The sequence below is a fragment of the Antechinus flavipes genome, chromosome X, assembly GCF_016432865.1.
Source record: "Antechinus flavipes isolate AdamAnt ecotype Samford, QLD, Australia chromosome X, AdamAnt_v2, whole genome shotgun sequence".
Classification (NCBI taxonomy): Eukaryota; Metazoa; Chordata; class Mammalia; order Dasyuromorphia; family Dasyuridae; genus Antechinus; species Antechinus flavipes.
The window spans coordinates 10,776,352-10,801,256 of record NC_067404.1 but is presented as its reverse complement, the minus strand read 5'-3'; the positions used below and the strand labels follow the sequence as shown (position 1 = coordinate 10,801,256).

General features: G+C 40.0%; 1 protein-coding gene across 6 annotated transcripts in view; it reads right to left on the bottom strand.

Moving 5' to 3' along the window:
• ARHGEF9 (Cdc42 guanine nucleotide exchange factor 9) overlaps positions 1–24,905 on the bottom strand; it is a 244,133-nt gene that overhangs the window by 71,347 nt on the left and 147,881 nt on the right. For all 6 annotated transcript variants that reach the window (XM_051969023.1, XM_051969021.1, XM_051969025.1 and 3 more), the window contains one exon: positions 13,352–13,531. In XM_051969023.1, coding sequence (XP_051824983.1) covers positions 13,352–13,531 — 180 coding nt within the window. The remainder of the gene's footprint in view (positions 1–13,351; positions 13,532–24,905) is intronic.

Here is a 24,905-nt window from a genome sequence, read left to right as displayed (position 1 = left end):
CATCTGGAAGAATTCCATTCATAGAGAATTCCTCTTCAACTTGAACTCTGAGCGAGATCTCTCTCATCACAATAGTGAACACTAATGGTGAGCATACAGATTCCTCTTCTATGCAGAAAGAAATGCGAGAAGCATTTATTATTTATTATATGCCAGGTACCATGTTAAATGCTGGAAATATAAGTAAAAAAAAGAGCGTATCCTGTCCTTAAAGAACTTCATTACCAAATCAAATGCTTCTTCCCTTATAACCAGTAAACACAGTGGGATCTAATAGTTTTTGTATCTGTTGGTCAATTGAATGATGCTATGGGCTTCCATGGAATTATGCTTGGGGGGGAGGGGGGGGGAACAGGGAGGGAAAGAGTGGGGGGGGAACAGGGAGGGAAAGAGTGGGGGAAGGCTGGAAAGAACCTCATCTGGATGCATATAGGGATAATTCTCATGGAAACAATATAGATGGAAAAATAGGCACATAGGTCAAGAGTTCTCCATATTTTTCTTCTTTTCTGCTATTGGCAAGATCTGAGATTTTTTTCTTTCACTATTTTAAAATCTTTTCCTCCTTCACTTGTCCTGTGAAATGATTCTTCCATACTGGGATCACCTCCAACATCTATCGCTTCTATAGAGAGTTAAGCTACTCCAGTTACTTTTGCTGTCTTCATTCCCTTTTTTCTTGTTGTACTCTCCCCATTAACATTCTTTTCTTTTCTTTTTTTTTTGCTGAGGCAATTAGGGTTAAGTGATTTGCCCAGGGTCGCACAGCTAGAAAGTGTTAAGTGTCTGAGACCAGATTTGAACCCAGGTCCTCCTGACTTCAGGGCTAGTACTCTACTCACTGTGCCACTTATCTGCCTCCATTAACATTCTTAAATATCTCTTTGCTTATTTGAGTTTCTGGCCAAGTTTACTTTAAACTACTTTTAAGTCTTCTCATAATTCATAAAATTTTACAAATGAGTATTATTTTTAAATAGTTGGTACCTCTGGTCACCATCTTTGAATGGCAAGAAAGTCAAGTGGTTACTGATAAACGTACTTTGGACTCCTTTTTCTTTCTTTAACTTTACAAGTGAAACTTCCACATAAACTAATTATGATTGCTGTTGGTGTCATCTGACCATAAATTACCATTTCTTCATGATTGACAACTTGTTTAAATAGCTCAGAAATGAACAACTTTGATCACACCGCCATTTTCCCATCTTATCATTCTTTTCCTTAGCTACATACTGATTTTAAGCAGTCAGCAGTGCAGTTGATTCAGAAATGACTCCCACACCAGCAAACGAGCCATTTTGTAGGTTAAAATATAATCAATTTTCATTTTTATGACTGTTACTTGGTACTTACCAGGTTCAGTGAATCCTGATTCTACTCTTAAAAAAAAAAAGAATTAATCTAAACTATTCTAAATATTACAAATACCCAAATCAACTACAAAGGATCCATGAAGGAAGATGTTATCTACCTTCAAAGAAAGAGCTGATAAACAAAAAGTATGCAAAGTTTGGTCTTTCTTTCTATCTCTCTGTATCAAATGGTGCAGGATAGAGAGGGAGGGAGTTCAGAACTTAAAATGGAACAAAATAAACAAAATTAAATTTAAAAAAAGCAACAAATACAACAGACTGCAGCTTTTGTCTAAAATTTTTGAACAATATCATTTCTTATTTCCCACACAGATTCTCACCATGCTCGCCTATCCCCATCTCTACACTGAAGTCATTGAACATCAGAGTACATCTATTGATTTTAGAAGGTCTTCCTTTCAAAATACCTCTTTACCTCTTCACATTCTGCAACCAGCACTGGCATAAATACTGTAATTATTTTGATGGTGAATTTTTTTTGTAGTTATTGCTGCTCTGGGACACACAATAAAACTTACTGCCAATTCCTTTATTTGTCTCTCTAAGGAGTCCTTGAGAGCCATCTTTCAATTTAGTTGCAAGTTCTCTTTCTTCGGGTTTCATTTACAGTAAGACTATCAAGATTGATATATTTTGTTTCTCCACTAGTGTATCTTGTCATTGATCACTGGACAAAGATTTCACATTCAGTGGTCAAGTTACAGTTTATAGATAATATGAACAGGGATATTCTTAGCACCCTCTTCTTTCTTGTCTACCTCTCTGCTACAACCGTCGTGGAAGAACATTAAACACAACTGGGCTCTTTGATGTTACGTTGTTTAATGAGTTGCTACAGCAAAAAAACACATAGCTAAGTGGCCACCACAAATACTTGTGATGACCCTCTCTATATTTAACTAGGCTGATTCTTAGAAAGCAGACTCTTAGTCTGCTCCCAGGAACAAACCAGAAGCCTTTCCAGGATGGTAGATATTGCCAAAGCTTATAGTACGCTAGCACAATCTTTGATAACGCAAGATCACCAACATCCTGACAAGGCATCACATTAGAACTCTATGGAGTTTACGTTTCACAATTTTAATTACAAGCAACACATTTTGCAAGACCTTCTATGGTGAAAGAACAGCGAACTCAAAAACCCAGGATTATGTCTTCATCATGAGAACTCAAAAGACGACAATGGAATCGTTTCTCTATTCCAAAAGGCAAAGGAGTTCAAATTGCTACCCAAAATATCCTGCAAAACTGAGCCTAGTAATGAGGAAAAAAAGAGATAGCCCTCCCAAAAGAAAAACAATTGAGGCATTCTTACAAAAATGACAAACAAACAATAAAACCCAACCCACATAGTAGAAGTAGGCAGTACATTTACTTAAAAACACCCAAGAAAAGCAGCATGATATAGTGGCTAGGAAGTCAAGCTTGAAGCTACTAAAGCCACTTTTAAAACAGAATTGCTATGTAAACCCAGGCAAGTTCATTAAGCCCTCAGTATTTTAGGCAACCCTTGATATTAAGTTGCAGGAAAAATACTGTGCAGCACTGATAGAAATTCTATTCCTATTTCTTATTCGGAAACTCCTCAAAAAAGAAAAACATAAGATGAATAAATCTTAGTTATTAAAAAGAAATTTATTAACTCTTTATTAAAATCTTATTTATTAAGAATAAACATAAGATAAATAAAAGCAATTGCATTTATTGATCAAAAAAGATTATGAAATAAATTCTCATATTCATAAACTTTTAAAAAATGAATTGAGGGGTAAAAGAAAGAACAGAAACGGGACATCAAATGACAAAAAGGGTTTTCAAAGATTTAATGGTAACTGAAAGAAGTAGGAGTTAAGAAAAAAAGAAAAGTTGATTAATATTCCATGAACATTGCAAATCCTATGATCCTCCACAAGTGAATGAATATTTTTTGCTGGCGGGGTAACAGAGGAGGGAATTGCAATAAGAGAGCAAGAGAAGGTAAAAGACAGAGCGGAGCTAGAGAACAATTAAATGGCAGATGATGAACCATGTTGGATCTGGATGCCACACATATAGAAGTGACATAGTCCTATCCCTCAGAGGGCTTAAATTCCACTTGGAGAACCACATACATATTCACAAGCTTGAGGCCAGAGGTGGAAGGATTGGTTTAGGTTGTCACAAGAATTGGGAGTGAAGCCATCATGCCCCTTCTAGTAACAATGGTAATATTAATTGAATTGTTATTTTTTTTCTGAGAAAAGGAGAATATGAGTTACATGTAGTGACAGGAAAGATGGCAAGATATGTGCTCTGGCTTTAACATTCTAATCTGGGCAGCTCTACAGCAAGATATGCCCCCAAACTGAATGCAACCCAATCAAGTCTGTAGGTAAATAGAGAAGGGAGACCAATGACCTTACTCTTTCAACAAAAGTTAATTTGTGGGAAAAAGCAAGAGAGGTAAGAGACTTGGGGAGGAGGGGGCACGCAAAGGAAAATGGGTCTTTTGCCCTTTATAGGCAAAGGAAAGGGTGCAACTGAAGAATATTCCCATGATGGGGTAAGGGGGATAGACCATATTTGTGGTAAGAGACAAGGATGTTATAATGGGTTTTGCCTAGGGGGGATTTGCATATTTGGAAACCACATTCTCAGAAAAAGGATTGTGCCTCCTAGGACTATATCAAATGCTAGGAGAGAAAATTATGAAACCTTAAAAGCAATTAGACCCAGAGTGATAGGAAGTAAGCAGAGATAGTATAACTTAACCTCAAGAATAGTGAAGGACTACAGGCATAAAGGGACCCGTGTGCCTTGGGATACAGAGAGCTCTTACCACATGAAAGTGGCTCTATTTGACATTATTTCCTTTATGAATTGATATTTCAAATAAAAAAGTGCAACAGAGAAGAAGAAGGCTGGAGTAAAAGATCTACAAATGAGATAATATAGCTATCATTTTAAGGAAAGTGTTGAAATTTGTGAGGGACGGAAGAATAAAGAACAAACACATAAGACCAATTTAGTCTATGTATTAGAAAATCAAATTTAGGCTATCTGAAAAGGAAAGAAAAATGAAGGCAAAGCAAAGGAAAAGTTCTTAGAAAAGGAAGCAAAAAGAATGATACTTAAACCAAAGAGAAGGGGGTCGGGGTGAGGGTGGGTTATTTTCAACTATACCCTTAGTTAAGACAAAGAGGGGAAGAAATAAATAAATAAATAAATGCGGGAGGGAGCCAGAGATAGTATTAGAGTCAAGAGGACCTAAGTGGAAGCAAGGGATGGGAAATGGGGAAGGAGTTATTAAATTATAAAATGAATTACAGGCTCAAGTGCTGACTTAAAAGAGAAGAGGGGATAAAATCAATACAAAAGTAATAAATGGATGAATAAATAATCCTGACAATCATAAATTTAAATGTGAATGGATTAGGAAATCCACTAAAATGAAAGAGTATGGCAGTACACATATTAAACAATTTGCTGTATATAAGAAATACATCTAAAAATAGACATGTATTGAATGAAAAAGAGATTAGAATAAAATCTACTAGAATTCAGCTGATTCCAGGAGTTGTAGCTATCAGAGAAAACAATAATAAAAATTCACAATGTCAAGAGAGTCCCCAAGGTGGTAGCACTCTCCCCTCAGAAATTATTTTTGAATGCTTATCATTTGTGTTTATGTGTGTTCAAGTTTATTTGAAATACCTAATTCGCCTGATAAAATGTGAATTACTCGAGTGCCTTGTTTTTGCTTTTGTATCCTCAGCTATGTGCATGGCACATAGTAGGAACTTCAATGTTTGTTGAATTGAATAGAGAAACTATATGACATAGGTGGCGCAGTAGATAGAGTTCAAGACCAGTCTCAGATACTAGCTTTGTGACCCTGATCAAGTCACCTAACCCCTATTTGTCTCAGTTCTTCCTCTGTAAAATGAGGACACACTGGAGAAGAAAATGGCAAACCACTCCAGGATCTTTGCCAAGAAAACCCCATGGACAAAAATCCATGGGAGTCATGTAGAATTGGATCCAACTGAGCAACAACCAATGACAATAAAATAAGAGCAAAACACACACGCGCACGCGCACCAAATACACATAATGCAAATCCAAAAAACTAAATGTAAACTGAATTTCAAAAAGATACAGATTACAACACAATAATGACAGGTTGCTTTAATGTTCCTTTCACATAACTGGATAAATCTAACAGAAAGATAAACCTAAAAGAAAAATATAGTATTGAGCAAACTGTTAAAAGTAAAATTTGAAATATTTATTATATCTTGTGAATGAAAACATTAAAGAACATATATATTTCTCAGCACGTTTATAAAAATAAATCATGCCCCGAGGCACAGAGAAATTACAAATATAAAAGTGTAAAAAATACTACACACCTCTTTTATAGACCATAATACAATAAAAACAGCAATTAATAGAACACAAACAAAAATTTCAGACATAAATGGAGAATATTTTAATAAAGAAATGTTGCTGAATGAGTGGATTAAAGTACAGATCAGAGAGACAAATAGTAATGATGTGGAAGAGAATGTTAATGAGATGGCATGCCAAAAGTTTTCAGAGGAAAAATCCTATACCAGAAAATGAACAGTAACAAAACAGAAAGAGGGTTAATGAACTGTGTGTATAATTTTTAAAACTGAAAAAAAAATTAACAAAGAAACAAATTCAAAATTAGTATAAATGGGAATATCCTCTGCGTTAGAGAAAAAATACATAAGATGGAAAACAAAGACTACAAAAATGATTTTTTAAAATCCCACAACAAAACTAAAGGATAACTTTTAAAAAGATTAACAAAACTAATAGACATTTAGCTAATCTGATCTGAAAATGAGAAAGGAAAACAAAATTATCAAAATAAAAAATAAAGAAGATAAAATTACAAGGAAGAATAAAAAACTTACTACATATGCTATGTATATATATGCTATATATATGTAAATATGCTAACAAAACTTAAGAATTTAAAATGAATGATTTTCTTGAAATATAGCAAACTCCAATTAAAAGAACATAAAACAGACATTTTAAACCATCCCATCTCAGAAGATGAAACTTAAAAAGTCATAGAACAACAAAAAGCAAAGTCCTGGAACAGGCAGGTTTACAGGGGAATTCTATTAAATGTATAAGGAGCAATCAATACTAGTGTTACACAATTATTCTAAAAATATTTTCTCAAACCAATTGTATGGCAATGATACCTAAACTGGGAGGCAATTAAGCTAATAAAGAGAACTATACACTAATATAAATAATAAATATTGCAAACATTTTAAATAAAATTCCAGTAAAAAGACCAAAGTAACATCTCAAAAAAAAAAAAAAAAAAAAAAAAAATCTCCAAGACCACAATGGATTTTTACCAATGATTCAACATTAGGAGACAATTAAATAATCATTTCTAAAAAACAACCAAAATCACATCATCAGATCAATAAATGCAGACAAGGCATTTGACAAAGGACAAAATTCATGGATATATTTTTAAAACAAAAAATATAGGCACAGAACGACCATTTTAAAAAATGATTAAAGACTACATATCTAAAATCAAAAGCTAGCATATAAGTGTAGAAACACTAGAAGCTTTCCTAATAAATACAAGGATAAAGCAAGGATGCCTTCTTTTCTTGTTGTTACTTAGCATAGCAAGAAAAAGAAATTAAAGGCATTGCGAAGACAAGTCATGATTGTCCCTACTAGCAAATAACATGATAATATGCTTGGAAACACTCAGAGAATCAGCAAAGAAACCCAACTGAAACAATGAATAGTTTCAATAAAACAGCAGGGCATAAACTATTTCCAGGAAAACCACTGGCTTTTCAATATAATAAGAAAATCAAGTAAAAATATTAGACTACTATGTTAGGGTCACCATAATCTTTTTTAAACAGGCAAACTGCATCAGTAGAATTATGAGCTTTTATGAGATTTCCTCACTCAACATGGAAATGCTTATGTTGGATGTTTGTCGAGAACAGAGCAACAAAAAATAAATATAATAATGTATTATTAAAAAATAAAACCCAGGTTCTAGGATTCTTAATGTAATGTCCTTTCCACTAAAGTAAATCTTCCTATGTTCTATTATTCTTGTTATTGTTTTCCATCATGCTTTGAGCAGTGCTCACTCTAGCTCTATCCCTTCCTCCTTCACCACCAAACCTATAGACCTCATCCAGAAGAGAAGTCACACAGGATATTTTGTTAAAATTTTATTTTTTATTTTTTTTATTGTTCTGTTCTGAAGAAACATCAAATATGAACATTTCCACTCTCAAGGTCTGGGCTTCCTCATTTGAAAAATGACTAAGTTGGACTAAGATACCAATAAGCGCTAAGATTACTTCAACCTCTAATAATCTGTGAATCTATGGATGATGATATGGGAATGCTTTCTCACATCTCTGAAAGTAGCAACAGTCTATGATTTGTGTTTTTCCCTAGGTTCTAAAGTCCCCTTTAGCTGCGCTATTGGATGGTCTGTGCCTTGTAATTTTCATGTGTCCCTGTATAGAACTCAGCTGGGTGACAGGACGCACTCAATTAATGTTTCCTAATAGATTTGCACTCATTATGGCTCCAGAGAAGCAAACTTGCCTCATCAGAATTTGGTTGGGGTTGAAACTCTTAACAAGGATTTAGATCAATTTGAGGATGACAAATGCATGACAGGTTATCAGAGTAAACAAGTAAGGAACCAAGAATATTCCTCCCCTCTCTTCTCCTTCTAATCAAATTCTACTCATTCTATAAGACTCCATTCTAGCCCCACTTTGAGCGAGCCTCCCAAACACTGCAGTCCACTATCATTGCTTGTCTCTGTGCTCCAGGAGTGACTGCCCGGACCACCATTTAATTATGACTGCAATTTGTAACTATCTTCTCACAAAGATTAGTCTCCTCTGCCCTAGCCAGGCCACATCTAGAGTACGTGACTTAGTTCTGGGTGTCATATTTTAGGAACCTGACGGGGCAGTTCACAAGTTTCAAAACCTAGGGAAAGAGCCAGTAGTAAAAATCCTTTGGGTTTGGCCACAACAAGCAAGAAGTTCTTGGAGGCCCTGAGGAGGCAAACAATTTTATATGCATTTGTATGAATATGTATATTCAAAATTCATACAAAGTAAATACAAGTTAACCTTAGAGGGAAAGGCATCAGTCACCAGAGTATACCATAGACCACATGGCCTGAAAGAGGAAATAGATGAGAAGTTTTTAAAACAGATCACAAAACTGGCACAGAGGCATCTTAGGAGACTTCAATTATCTAGATATTGTCTGAATCTCCTCTCTGTGTGTCTCTCTCATTCTTGATTTGCCTCAAAGAACATTTCATCTTTCAAAAGGAACCTTTAAAGGGAAACTCGAAACTGGATCTAATTTTTTTTTTTTTAATACAAAGGAGTCTGGGGTGGAAAGGATGGGAACAATGTCTACCCCTCCCTCCTAAAGGTCACGATGAAGAGAGGGAAAAAGCTTGACACAGTCTAACGTGTCCTAGATCTGGGGAAAGGCAGATGTTGAAGGATTTAAATGAAGTTAGGAATGGGAAACTAGGAATGAAATTCTGAAGACACAAAAAGAAAGAAATAGGGCTCCTAGCCCTGACAGCACCTGTTCTAAGGTCTCTCTGAGCTCTGATATTCCATGTTCTAAGTTGCACCATCTTTGACATTCTCTAGTCAAAGACCTTTTTCCAGTTCTAACATTCTAAGGTATCTTCTGGCTCTGACATTCTGATTTCCAAGTTTCCTCTTGACTCTGAAATTCTGTATTTTAAGGTCCCTTCTAACTCTATATCCTTTTTTTTTATATCCTCCCTCCCTCCCCCATTCCCATTGCTATAGAGCTTGGTATGCTGCTGGGCAGCTGTAAGTACTCAGTAAATGGTCATGAATGGATTAGAGACCCATTATGGTACCAATTTACAGAGACCAGTAAATTTGTCACCTGTGAAGCTGGTCTGTGTTAAAGCTAGAAATAGGCTTTAAAAGGCTATGATCAATTATCATATGACAGCTAGAATGATGGGTCATTAAGATGAGTGAGTCTGGTGCTGAGGATGGCAACAGTACCAACTATTGCTAGGCACCGGCAGCAGTGGGGGGCAGGAGCAATGGGGAGGGGGGCTCAATCCGAGCGATGCCTTTTCTGTTCCCCCCAGAGCCAGCATCTCTTAGACAATGTCTGCTCCTCTAGTCACATGAGAGATTGAGGAAGGAGGCTATTGAGTCAGGCACATTTCTAAAGCCCCGTCAGCTCCTCATTATTTGGAGAATCACAGTACCTTCCACTTGGACATCACTCCTCAGTCACAAAGCCCTTTCTTACCCATTAGTGCAATTCATTCTCAAAATAGCCCTGGGAGATAGACCCAGCAAATGGATCATTGGAAGTCAGAGCTAGAAAAGACCTCCAGAACATATCTAATCCAATACCTTTTACTTTACAAAAGTTTTGGTTCATACAGATGGGTGAGAGTGAAAATTTCAATCCCCACATCTAGGCTCTTTCCACAATACCATATTGCCTCTATTAATTATCACCTCCATTTTACACATGAGGAAATTGAAGAGCAGTCAAGGAACTGCCTTCTTTGGATCACTGTAATCCCTTCATTTCATGGCTGAATGAAGTCTTGGGCCCAAGATGATAAATTAATAGCAACAGGTTCGGGATCTGAACCCAGCCTCCTGTCCCTATAGTTCTTTCCACCAGACCACAGTGATTTTCTAGGAATGACCAAGGAAAGCAGAAGAAACAAATGTCTCCCCTTCCCATATTTCTCAGCATCTATGTTCTTCTTCCAGGTTAATTCAATCTTGCCTTCATTAAAGCGATGTACCATTAACTGACATTTTTTGAAGCCATAAAGATCTGTAGAGTCTGAGAGACTTTAATAATAGCTCACGGATCTCATACTCTAATTTCCCATGAACAACAATCTCACAGATTTGCTCTACCATAGAACTTGGCTTTCCCTCAGCCTCAACCAAGAGCCTTATGGTTCAGGACTTCCAGTCTATCTATACCCAACCGCATGAGGCAGTATGGAGTCTTTCAAGTCTGAAATGAAATCACTGGCTCTACATCCAGAAATTAGGAAGTGGGGGTGCCGTGGTAGGGAGATGGCACCATAATAATGCATGAAGCATAGAGTCTGGAAAACCTGAGTTCAAATCCAGACTCAGCTGTTTCCAAATTGTATGACCCTGAGCAAGTCATATCCCTCAGCTTCCTCATCTGCAAAATAGGGATAATAATAGTACTTATTACCCAGGGTTGCTGTGAGGAGCAAATGCTATGTTTGTAAAGTACTTAGCATAGTAGCTGGAATATAATAAACGATAGCTTAAAAAAAACCTAGCCCACTAAGACAAAGATTTGGGAACCCTAATATCAAAGTGGAAGCCAGTTACAAAGGTGAATATTGAAAACTATCTTTACATGTACTTGGAAACATAAAATACTATTAGTTTAAAAAAGAGAGAGACAAAAAACCAAAACAAAATAAAAGAAATAAAATTAGCTACTCTATAATATCTGGGGAAAAAAAAAGTGGAAGCCAGATAGATGTCCTTCTATTTTACAGTATATGTTTAGTATTTTACCAAGGCCTTCTTGTACTAGGGAACAAGGTAGAAGGCAGTGTTACTAAAGAGACTCAGAATTAGAGTTCAGTGTCAGAGGACAATAAGTCTAGGGCTGGAACGGTGTTAAGAGGTCACTGACTTTGAGCCTCTCCTTTTGCAGAAGAGGATATTGAGGCCCAGAAAAGAGAAGTGCTCATAGTCACATAATAAATATCAGAGTCTCGATTCAAATTACATTTCAGATCCAGCATTCTTTCCACTATTCAACCTGGATCTAGGATCTTGTAAAAACAACAATAACAAAAACCTAATTGAATAGAATTCAATTGAATTTGAATTGAATAGAATTCAATTGAAATTGAATAATAGAAAATATTATTCAAAATAATAAGAATTTGTAATCTTGTGTATTTTATTTTATGTGTTTAAAAACATGATGGCACAGTGGATAGAGCTCTGGGATCAAGAGGACCCAAGTTCAAATCCAGCCTCAGCCACTTACTAATAATGTGACCATAGCCAAATCACTTAATTCCAATTGCCTTTAAAAGATAAAAATAAAAACCTGACTCTGAGAAGAGGTCCACAGGTTTCTTTGCCCAGACAGATTGCCAAGGCCCTCAGGAAACAATAAAGGCTAAATCTTCCTGTTTATACCCCACGCTGCCTCTTCAGTAGATACTCTGCTAGGAAGGGATCTCTAGTTTGGATCTCCAGTAACCACTGAAGAAGAGAACACTGCTTCAGAAGGTAGGAAGCTTCCCATCTTTGGACAACTCCAAGCAGGTGAATACTTGCTTGGGTATCCTAGAAGGAATTTCCAGGTGGATAGGGGTTGAATTAAAAATGTTCTAGGAGCTGTCTTCCATCCCTGAGATTTTGAGACAGTGACCACAATGCTCCCATTCTTGGGGCCCCTTAGCTTTCTAATGTTCTTGAGCATCAATTAGCTCACTCCATCCTCACCTCACCCTGCTAAAGTGCGTAGCAGAGGGAAGAAGCAGCTGAGGTTCATGGGATTACAAAACTCCAGAGCTGGAGGGAACCTCAGATAGTAAAGGACTATGACCTTACAAATAAAAGGCACCTAACAGAGCATCTTCTCCAATCTCATTTTAAAGACAAAGTAACTGGAGCCTGGACGAGGAAATGACGTGCCCATGGTAATACTCATTTGGGGGTTCCCTGGACGAGGAAATGACGTGCCCATGGTAATACTCATTTGGGGGTTCTCTAGCTGCTGGGGCGATATTTCTTTCCGGACATTTTGGTCAGTGTAGGGTATTAGACCTTTCAGACTAAGGGCCTATAAAAAAGAGAAGGTGAGGCTCTGCACAGCTTCTAAGAGAATCAGTCCTCCGGGGAGGTTTTCAGGCTGTTTGCTTCCCTCCTCCAAAACTGTCTAGAGCTGAGTTACAGAGAAGTATGTGCAATCAAAATGTACAGTGCCTCAGGGGAAGAAGCCCTACACTACTCACATTAATGACAGAAAGACAGCTGCAAAACAACCTTGCTGTGGTGATGACATTTCAGCAACTGAGGGAATCAAGGAAAGGAAGGTGAGAAGAGGGAAGAAAAATGGAGGAGAGAAATGGGAGTAGAAAATAGAAGGGGGAAGAATAAAGAAGGGGAATTGGGGGAAGGAGGAAGACTAAGGCTAGAGAGAGGAAGGAGGAGGAAAAGAAAGGAAGGAAGGCGAAGGGGAGAAGACAGAGAACAAAGCAAATAAGGAGGGAGGGTACAAACAAAAGGTAGAAAAATTTCAGAAAGGAGACAGGAATAACATGAGGAGAAGGAGGCTAAAACAAGTCAAATGTCAGAGTTGGAAGATCCCCTCAGACTATAACATCGTACCAGGTAGAACCATAGGACATTAATTAACTCATGGCTAGAAAGGCCTTTTTAAGGTTCATCTTCTCTAACTTACTCATTGAATAGATGAGCAATTTTATGCCCAGAGAAAAGAAGTGATGGTAGGATTCTAGCTCAAATTCTGGAAGAGCCCTCAGAGGCCAGCTAGCCCAACTACCTCATTTTCCAGGAGAAAATTGAGGCCTAGAGTCCAAGTAGCCTACCCATTCAAGATCACAAAGGTAGTGTCAATGACATTTCTCTGCTCAAGCGAGGACAAACACGACAAGGGTCACAGTGGGAAAAGACAGAGGATGAGAGAGAGAAAAGAAATAAAAAATTAAGTGGAGGAAATTAAAGGCAAAGAGGAAAGGAAATCAGGAAAGAAAAAAGCAAGGAATGGACCACAAATGGAAGGAACGGAGGAAAAGAGACTATCAGAAGTAGAGGGGCAAGTAGGGGAGTCAGGCCAGAATAATCAGGGGGATAGTAGTCACTTACCCTCACAAAGCTGGCAGGAAACCATCCTTCCTCATCATCGATCTGGCCCCACCACCAGTCCTTGTTGGAAGCATCCAAGACCTTGATGACGTCGCCTGCCTTAAACGCCAACTCCCGGTTGGCCATGGTGACATGATCCCATACTGCCTCAGCACTTACAATGGAACCTCCGCTGATCAGCTGAAGAGAGAAAAGCAGAGGCTCAGACCCAAATGATCACTCTTTACCCCACTGTCCAGCTCCCTGGCCTACTCTGAATTTGGAAGGGGAAAAGAAATGACTGAATTGGACCGTTCCCTCTAATAACAAAGTGAACTCTCTGACATCCAGAGGATGCGATCATAGATGCCTACAGATTTAAGAGCTAGACATCAGCTAGTTCAAGCTTTTCATTTGACAGAGGAGGAAACTGAGACCTGGAAAAGAGATACCTTGACTAATGATGAGCCAGTTTCCTGGTTTCCCCCTCATTCTTCTAGGAAGTTTACTAAAAGAGGAGAAATTCCCATCTATCCACCTTATAAACAAAAATCAGAGGGGATGACTTTGGTACCAGTTAAGTTTGGGATTGGCAATGATTTCATCATCTGTGATGTTAGAGAATAGACTTGATCATATCTTTCTGGGATCTCCCCCCCTAAATGACATGCTCCCACATTCTTCAAATGCATGGGGAGCCAGTGGCTGGAGGTCTTTGCAGATATCCTTTCAATGATCCCTGAGACTGCCTGGTGAAACTAAGGCCAAGGGCTATTAATCCCTATGATTTTCCAGATTGAAAACCGAAGCCTAGAGAAAAAGGATGAATGACCCATCCAAAATCGCACAGAAAGTCAAAGGCTAACCCAGGCATGAGGATATATGGCCATCAGGACTAGATGACATTGGTCACAAAGAGATACTCCCCCTCCTGTCCCCTCCGCCCTCTCCCCTCAGCCTCTCTCCCAAAGAAACCCTGGAGAGATCAAGGCTGTACATCTGAAACACAGAACCGGTTAGGAAAGGGCCCAGGTTGAAGACTCCAGTCTCTCAGACATACTCAGTCCTGGCTAGGCCCTCAAGAGCACAACAAGCATATGGCATCTCGGCCATCGGAATAGGCGTGCCAGAATCTGGGAATGGCAGGAGCCCTGAGAGTTCACTCCTGCCATCCCTTGCTGTTAGGATTACAGGCAGATGAATCACAGAATCTGAGGTGGGAGAAACCAAGCCTGGGAGCAGTAATCTCTCTAGCATGCTCCATGCAGGGCCTTCAAGCTTCCTCAAAGTTTCCAAGAACCAGAACTCACTATAGCCCAAGGCAAGTCCATTTGACTTTTAAACAGCTCTGCTTGTCCAAGAAATTAAGTTTTCCTTCTATGGTATAAGAGGCTTCTTTGCAACTTCAGAGGGGCCTGGACTTAAGGCTAGAAAGGACCTCAAAAATCATGTTAGTCCAACTCTATCCTTTTACAGAAGAGGAAACTGAGGCAGAGGGAAGGGAAGGGACTTGCTCAAACTCAAACAAGCGGTACATTTCAGAGCTGGGAGTTGAACACAGGTCTTCTACCCTTCGAATTCACTAAACATACTGGAACTTCTATTCGATGTTCCTAATTCTGATAGCTAAGGTCAAGCAGATAGATGCCTTGTAAAACAATGTCAACAACAATGATCTTCAGATATCTCAAGAGCAGCCTTCTTTTCACTGGGCTAGCACTCCTATTTCTTTCAAATGATCCTTTTAAGTGCACAGTTCCAAGATCTGTCAATATTCTGCCTCTACCTCTCTGGATTTTCTCCTGCTTATCAATACTTCCTATAATAAATGAACACAGCCCTTCAGATGTGATCTGACCAGAGCAAAGACTGTGGGACAAAGTTGGTTCCTTCAGGATACTAGGCCCCTAGACCAAATGATGTCTTAGCTTAAGGTCTTTTTTTGTTTTGGGGGTGGGGGTTGTCATGTCACCGTTGATTCTTACTGACCTTATTAAAAACCACAAAACTTTCCAGATCTTTTCCATCTCAAATGTCTAAACATATTTCCCCCTGGTGTCATTGCCTTTTTTTTTTTTTTTAAACTGGGAGCCCCAATTTTTTTTCTGACTCCCACAATCACCTGATTCATCAATTAATTTATATATCGTTCTGGCTGGAACACATCTTAGAGATAATCTATTTGGACATTTTCTTTTTAAACGAGGGAGAAATTGAGGCCAGAGAGGAAGAAAAATAACCTCTTCAAGAGCCTATAGAAAATTAGTGAAAAACTAACCAAGATGACAGAAAAGGAAAATGATAAATGCTAGAAGAGGATTTGGGAAAATAGGGACACTGCTGCACTATTGGTGCAATTTAGAAAGCCATTTGGAACTATGCCCAAAGGGCTGTGAAATGCTGAATACCCTTTGATAATCACAGCCAAGTCTCTACTGGGTCTGTTTCCCAAAGAGATCAAAGGAAAGGGAAGAGGATCTATATATACAAAAGTATTTATAGAAGCTCTTTTCGTGGTGGCAAAGAATTCGAAACTGAGGGGATGCCTATTCATTGGGGAATGGCTGCATAAGTTATGCTATATGGCCGTGATGGAATACTATCGTGCTGTAAGAAACGATGAAGGGGATGGTTTCAGAGAAAGCTGTGAAGGAATTATGAGCTGATACAGAGTGAAGTGAGCAGAACCAGGAGAAAAAAACAGTAATGTAGTAATAGCAACATTGTAAGGATGATTAACTGGGAAAGACATAATGGTAACTCTTATCAATCTGATCCACCACAATTCCAAAGGACTCATAATGAAACATGCTATCCATATCCAGAGATATAGATACAGATCCAGAGATACAAATCCTCTATCTTGTGTGTGTGTGTGTGTGTGTGTGTGTGTGTGTGTGTTTTAAATATATGATTAATAATGGCAGGAACAGGGGGTGGGACAGGGAGGGGGGAGGAGAGAGAAAAAGAAAATAAATACCAATCAGAACTTGAACTCAAGCCTCCTGACTCCAGTCAGTGTTCTTCATAGGCTGAGGGCAAATGTGGTATAATGGAAAGGACAATAGATTTGGAGTCAAGACATGTGAATTCAGAGCCTTTCTCTGTCACTTTCTATCCATTTGACTTTGAGCAAGTCACTTCCTCTCTGAGCCTCAAGTTCTTCCTTTGTAAAATAAAGGAGTAAGACCAGAAGATCTTGAAGGTTCCCGCCAGTTCTAGATCTAGGAATCTATGACCCTATGAATCTTATCTCCTCAGTATATGCAGATTTGTCCTGGAATGAAAGAAGACTAGGTAGGGTTTTGGCTCGGGGATGTGTTGTTTTCCTAAGCAAAGTAGTCCTGGGAGAGGTGCCAGGCAACAAACCTTTTTGATAGGTAAATGAGAGCTAACTCAACTAGTCCATTCCAGCCAAGCAGCTCGAGACTATCAGACCAGAATATACCTCCCATCCCAGCCAGCTGTCCACTCTGGCCATCCCAATATCCATACCCAACCTCCACCTTTCTGCGTCTTTCTCTGGGGTCAATAATCAAATCCACATCACCATAACACTATTGTTCCTGGACAGGGTGTGTCAATTGGCTGTTCTAATTATGGATCAACTCGGCTTCCCAGAATCTTCTCCACCCTCCCACCCCCACCAAACATTTCCTTTCCTGGTCACCACTCCCCAACATATGTTGTCTTATCCTATTAGAATTAAAATCTATGCACATGAGTGCTATCTCATGTTTATATTTCTTTGTATCTCGGGACTTAGCACACAGAAAATACTTAATAAATGCTTTTTCATTATTACATTCAATCTTTGCCCTTGCTATTCATAGGCTTAAATCTGACATAGATTTTAGAAAATCAATAAGAATTCCAAAGGATCTTAGAAAAAAATGAATTCCCATTATTGTATAGTGTTTAGTTTATAAAGTGTTTTCCTCACAATAACCTTGTGAGATTAGAATCATTATTGTCCTCATTTTACAGCTGAGAAAACCGAAGGAAGAGGAGTAACTTGCTCAAGGGCTCATCACCATTAAGACTTAATGGTTTCAGAAGGGAAAGGAACCTGTATGTGCAAGAATGTTTGTGGCAAGTCTCTTTGTAGTGGCTAGAAACTAGAAATTGAATGGATGCCCATCAACTGGAGAATGGCCGAATACATTGTGGTATATGAATGTTATGGAATATTATTGTTCTGTAAGAAATGACAAGCAGGATGCTTTCAGAAAGGCCTGGAGAGACTTACCCAAACTGATGCTGAGGGAAATGAGCAGGGCCAGGAGATCATTATATACTTCAACAAGACTATATAATGATCAATTCTGATGGACATGACTCTCTTCAACAATGAGATGAACCAAATCAGTTCCAATGGATCAGGAATGAACTGAACCAGCTACACCCAGTAAAAGAACTCTGGGAGATGACTATGAACCACGACATAGAATTCTCAGTCCCTCTATTTTTGTCCACCTGCATTTTTGATTTCCTTCACAGACTAATAGTACACCATTTCAGAGTCCAATTCTTTTTGTACAGCAAAATAACTGCATGGACATGTATATATATGTATTGTATTTAACTTATATTTTAACATATTTAACATGTATTGGTCAACCAAATTACCCATGCATATATCTTGTAAATAAAAAGTTACATATATAAAAAAAGAATTAATGGTTTCCCAACTCCAAAAATGGTGTTCATTCTAGAGGGTTAAAAGAGATTTTTGAGACCCTCTTAGCCAATTATAGAAGAGGAAACTGAGACTCAGAGATACAAGGGGATTTGGCCCAGATCACACAGCTTACATGGAGAAAAGCTTGCTAGAATTTGAAGCCAAGTAGGGATTGAATACTGGCCACATGCAAAGTACTAAAAGAGATGCTAAGCACAACATTAGCCCTGGCCTTGGCTATGTCTGCAGATGTGTGCAGGAGAAATCGATAGCCACACTGATATCAACATTGGATAAGCTGGGAGCAGTAGGGAGCTGTCTCTTGGAAAGCAAAAGGACCACAAAGTAGGTCCCTTATCAGACTCTAGACATTTTAGAGAAGAGAACTGATGCTGAATTTGACTTTATTAATTGCCTATTGTGTGTGCTAGAACCACCATTTAATTGTAGTCTACTATTTCCTTATCAATGTGCACAGCTCCTCTGGCCTAGCCCCTCTCTTTACAATGATACCCACAACAATCAGCAACTGGCATCGTTTGTGAAACAGCCACCAACCACCATTCAGAGTATTTCACAGTATAATTTAGAAGTCAAAGCACAACCACCGGCCATTGGGAAACCCGATTCCCAGTGCCTATGCCAATTAAGAACTATAGTGTAACCTGGGGCAAAGCACCATTCCTACAGCTTTTTGCAATACATTTCTGAAAAGGGATTGGAGTCCCAAAAGCTGGATTGGTGTCATGAACAAAGGCAAACTAGCTTCCTTCACCAGGGCTCAATTCTATTGTTATTGGGTTTGCTTTTTTTTTTTTTTTTTTAATCAAACAAAAGACTGAACAAGACAAGACAATATATTCCTTAACAAGTCTTATGGCTTTCATATGTAAACTGTACTGAGAGAATGTAAGCCCACTGTGGGCAGGGGCTTGCTCACTTTTGTCCCTGTATTCTTAGCTTAGCACTAATACCAGGCACAAAGCAGGTGCTTCAAGTCTTGTTGACTAAAGAACAGAAAAAGGGTATTATCTCCATTTTAAAGATGAGAAAATGAAGGCTCTGATAAGTAAACAGTCTGGCTCCAGTTCACATGGAAAGGCCACAGCCAAACCTTGACCCCAGGTTTTTTCCAGTCTAGGGCCAGAGCTCTTTCCACTACACATTGGCAGAAACCAACCAAGTTCAGTCTTACAGACATGGAATCAGACACAGGGTGAGAAGGAGCAGGTGTTCAGTCCTGGACGTAGGCAGAACCTGTGCTTGTCACAGAGGGCGGGCAGGCTCTGATGCCAATGTGATGAGGCAAAATTCATTCTATTCATGACCAGACTCCATGCTGTTCACCCCAAAGCCCTTGCTTTCGTCCCTCACTCCCTCTCCTCCTCCTGTTCCCATGCTGCAGACAGGCAATAAATATGTCAGTGGGCATGGGACAGTGGGGTAGAGACAGCCTTCCTTCAGTGTGTGGGAGCCTTGAAAAAAAAAAGCTTCACCAAGTCTCTTCCTCCCTCATTCTGCTTATTGGAGGGAAAGAAAGGTTCAAGAGAACTGGCAAGTCTCAAGCACCTTCTGCCCCAGGAAGCCCACATGGCTCCACTTGCTGGTTGATCTAGACTGTCATTTCTCCTCTGTGGGCCTCAGTCTCTCCATTTATAAGATGGAAGGGGTTGGAGGAGGTGACTATCAAGATCCTTCCCAGCTCTTGAGCAATTTATTGTAATTAGAGGCAGCAGGACATACTGGGCAGGCCCTGAACTTAGAGCCATGAAGATACTAACACTAGCTAAGTGATGCTGGCCAAGTCACTTCCCCTCTTTGTGCCTCAGATTCCTCTTCTGTAAAATGAGGTTATATTTGCTGGCCTCTTAAGGTCCCCTCTAATTCTAGATCGTGGATCCTATGCATCTAATTTGATTCAATTCAACAAACATCCATTAAGGGATGGTTCTGTATCAGGCACTGGGCAAGGTGCTCTGGCTATAACAAAAAGGGGCCAGATCCTACGCTTAAGGAGATGATATACTCCTAGGACCCATGATCCCATGCTAGAAGTTTCCCAGCCCTCTCTGAGAGAGGGCACTTTCTGGGAAAAGGGATGTCATTCAGTGGCCAGTAAAGCCAACCCAGAGCCAGATCTGGGACAATAGCCCTCAGCCAGATTTGCAAAGCTTCTTTGATTTGTTCTAGTATTACAGCTAAAGACCACCACTGAAAAATAGATATTTAATTAGCTCTGGGTGACTGCCAGCAATATGAACATTTTTAAAGTACCAAGCAGAAGGGAGGACAATAAAAATAAAATAAAATAAAACTCAAGCGGTCTTTATAATATTAATCCCAAGACAGAAAAGATGGCAGCCCTGAGCCTGACCTCCTGGCAACACTGGGAAAATAAGGGGCAGGAGGGCCAGGGAAAGGTCTTCCCGAATTGATATGCCAGTGTCATCTGGAGCCTGCAGCAGGAGCACCTGAGGCGTGACAATATTGGCACACCATGACTGAGTTCATCCAGTTCAGATTATAATAAACTTATCGGTGAGAAGGCCTAGTCATTTGGAAAGAAAAGCCTTCTCCCTCCTTTTTCTTTCTTTTTGATTACAGCTTTGTGAACTCACAAGAAGCCTTCATTAATATCAAGGGAGAAACTACCAAAAGAAGAACAATGCAGCAGGGCCTTGGTGAGCAGGTCAGATAAGAAAGTGGTCTCTAGAGTAGGGAGACTTAGTACCTAGGTCTGGTTTGGGCATGAATGTAGCTGTGTTACTCAGGAAAGTGACATATTTCTCTAACCTTTCAGGTTCCTCCTCCCCCTTCAGAGAGCTGACCTGGATCGCTTCTAGGGCCACTCTTTACTGGTTGCCACGGGGCAGTCTTTTATTGTGGCAAAACTACCTTTCTCCACCCAAAAGAGCAAGGCAGCAGGAAATGAATGAGGGCCCAAGACTCTAGCATCAAAAATTGATGGGAGTTCTTCTCCTGCTTGGGGAGGTCTGTAAAACAACTCGGCTTATCTTTCAGGAAACTCTATCTTAACCTTAGCCACTCTGGGAGTCGCCAGGACAAAGGAAGGATGACCACTGCATTGACCTTCCTGATCCACTTCCCTGGGGCTGCTGCTAGAGGTGGGACCTTACCAAGTCACCAAGGAGGGTGGGGAGGGCCATGTAACAATGAGAAGAGGATGGGCTTCTTCTATTCTTGGGCTGCCCTTTGGACCCAGGATACAAGACCATTCTTTCCTGTATATTTGCAGCAACACAGTCTTCACCCCCAACTTCATCCTCTACCAAGTGGTCTGGTTTAAGCTAAGTCCCTGGAACCCAGAAAAAGGGACAGCACCCATTTAAGAGAACCAAAGAATGTCTGATCTCAAAGGTCAGCCAGACCAGACTATGAGACTGTCTCCAACCTCATTTGAGTACATGTGTATCTCCAATAAACAAGAGCTCACTGAAGGCTGCCCATACCACTTTAGGATAACTCTTATTATTAAGAAATTTTCTCTCACATCAACCAAAACAGACCTCTCTGCAACTTAACTCTCTACTGCTCCCAGGTTCTACCCTTTGGGAGCCAACAAAAGGCCACAATTCTCTACTTGGAATCTGACTAAAGCTGGTCAGAGGAGCCCACACCTCCTTATTCTTGGCTACTAGATACAATTCTGGTTCCTTTCCCTTTGGGGGCTGTGCCATCATATTGCTGCCTCATCCAGAACTTTCAGTTTACTAAATCCCCCTGAACTTCTTCAGACGGGCCGCTGAACACCCCCACGTCATCCTTGTGTCGCTGACTCGAGAAATCCAAATACAGAGCTTTTTAATTGAAGGGATGTATATTAGCCCATTGTTTGAGGCTGTAATCTTTACACACACCTACCTCTTTGAACATGTCTACTATTCCCCAATGCCAAAGTCTTAGAACAGAATATCCACCAGGGAAGAATTACTCAAATTCTTCAAGAATCCTTTGCTTCCAGAACGAGGCACTGAAATAATGGCTTAATCGCCCCCCAGGCCACCACAAACTGGTAGGTTTATAAAGCAATAGCTTTATTATCTCTTGAACCTCACAATCACTACAGGATAGAACTGGGGCGAGTACTATTATGCCCATTTTCCAAATGGGAAACCAAGGTTCAGAGGGGAAATAACTTGTACAAGGTCATACAAGCTAGTGTCAGTGATGAGACAGAAAAAGAAAAGCGATGGCTAATCCACAAAGCAAAGAAACAAAGGGTCCTCTGAACAGAACACTCCAACATTTTTTCACAGTATATCTTCCTCCGCTAAGACTACATTAATAATCACAAAGGGCATGTACATGTATGTGAAACCGAATTAACAGGATACAGAAGGAAATCAAGGAACAAAAGCTGGCAGAGACTTGATCGTGCCTTCTTAGATTACTCTCCCATCAGTTGTTCCAACAACTGGGAAGCAGCATAGCATTGGGAAAATGGGTATCAATGAGAATATTAGAGGAAACGCCTTTAACCAATAGCTTTGCATCTTATGGGTTCTACGAAGTCACTTCCCCTGCCCAGCCTCAGTTTGTTTCCCCATTTGAAAAGGTTGAACTAGATGACTTTTGAGGTAGCTTCCAGCTCTTGAGCCAATGTGAGACTCTGGATAAATCACCTCATTTCAGAATCTGAGCTTCTATTCCATCTCCTCTCAGATAGAGGCCATTGGCCTTTATCAGATCCCTCCACGGCCCTTCTAGCTCCTGACATTTCTTCAGAAAAGGGAATTCGGGACCTTGCTTCTTCAAGTCTTCTATGCCTTCTTGACAAGATGGTTTTACTGCTCTGTCTTGCAAAAGTAAAATGGTAACTTTAAACTATTTCTAGATGACAAGCAAGCTATTTAACTCACTCCCACACTGCTGTTAATCTATTCCGAAAGCGGAGATAGGCTAGCTCAGGGAATGAAGGCAAAGAATGAAGACCCATACCTTTTGGACACCTCAATTCACAAATCAACCAATATCTTCACTTAATTTTCTTTGCATCCTAAGAAAGTGTTTGTTTCTATAGCTTCAACTCTCCTCTCTAAGGCAGACTTCCAAGCGAACATCTTGACCTAACTTTGGCCCAATGCCAGGTTTCCCACTGCCTCCAGGGTCTCTCTGTTTTGATGTCTGGCATCCTCCATCATTTTACCCAGTCTCGGGACCAAACTCTACAGCTGTCTTTCCCTGTTGCCCTTGCCTCATTCCAAATCGGCTCTCTTGTCAACTTGACCAATTCTGATGGGCCTAGGATAGAACCCAAGAAACTTAGGTTCTGATCAAGGTTCTCTGTTACTTTCTAACTCCATGACTTAAGTCACTACTTCTCTCTGGGCCAAAGGGCAATCCCCAGATTTTCTCATTGTGGAAATTTCTTGGTCCCCTCTCTAGAGCTCTTGTAAAGAGTCAACAAGATCATGGATGGTAAGTGGTTTCTAATCATAAGATCCTAAGGGAATGTCTACAATTAAACCATAACCCAGAGAAGACGGACAGAAAAAGCCTTGGATTCAATGAACGGACTGGGGCTGGAATTTCAATTTTGACACTTGCTCTCTGAACCTTTGTTTCTTCATCTGGAAAATGAGCCTATAATTCTTGCCCTACCTACTTAATCAAATCAAACACACACAAGTTTTGTAGTGCTCTCGTACAGCAGAGAGTCTTGGAAAACTCAAGTCTCTGAAGAAGTGGATTTGGCCATCCACACAAAGTGATACAAAGGTTATCAAAGAAATGGAAGAACATGGGTGTGAGTCATCCAGGATGGGCGCAATAGATAAGCAGTGATCTTTATTAAAGGACGGACTGGAGAATTGGAGAATCGATCTCACAACAACTGGGAGGTGGTAGATTATTAAAGGATTCAGACTGTAGGCCCCAAAGCCTGGGTCACAACCACCTCTCTCTGATCCTTGACCCCTGAGGCAGAAAATACTTAAGAGAGATGGCCTCTAGCATTCTGTGGAGCCTACAAATTAATCTGCAAGTCAGGTGGTCAATCGATGTGAACTGCCAGTTGCCATAAGTTGCCATTCTGATAGGCTTTCAAAGGACTGTCTCCACCACAAGATACACTCTGGGAAGAAGGCGGGTCAAGGATGACTATCCCCATTTGGCAGGATGCGGATGATCCCCATTCTTCAGTTCAAAAAAAACGATACACACAGAGTGATGCTGTGTGTGTGACTGCCCCAGGGTCACACTCTGAGCAAGTGAATGGGGAGGCTGGGATGGGGAGCAGCTCAGAGTTTCTCTAAGCCGAACCTAGCTGCTGTGTCCCCAAACCCCAGACAACGTAGGTCAAAGGGACCCTGGACCCCAAATCAGCAGGGCTGATGTCCTCTTCTCTCCCTTTCGAGCCAGTTTAGTTCACGCCTGGTTGGTTCCAGTCAGAGACAGATTGTTGCTTTTGCCCATAATAAAATAATTTCATTTTTGAGTGAAATAATTAGTTCATTCAAATGCAGATAGCTCTAAATGGGCTGAAAGAAAAGATGCAAATATTACCTCTTTTCCTGGCCAAAATCTTGACTTTTTGGTTGGGCCTTATGCTCTGTGATTCATTAGGCAGTGTGTGTGTTTGTGGGGGCGGGGGTGAGGGCTGTAACATCCATTTTCTACATTAAAGAACCGGGGCTGGCTTTTGACCCTCCAGGTACACCCAACTGGCTTGTTCCCAAGCATTAACCTCTTTCACTGAGAGGAAGAAGAGGAAAAGGAGGAAGAGGAGGAGGAGGAGAATAGACAATGAAGAAAAAGCTAGCCCCATTTATCCCAATCTGTTCATGGAAAGTCAAGATGTATCTGTTGGGACCAAATAAACACCCAAAGGGTGTATGCTTTTCTTCCGTATCTTCTAAAGCCACCAATAGGCCA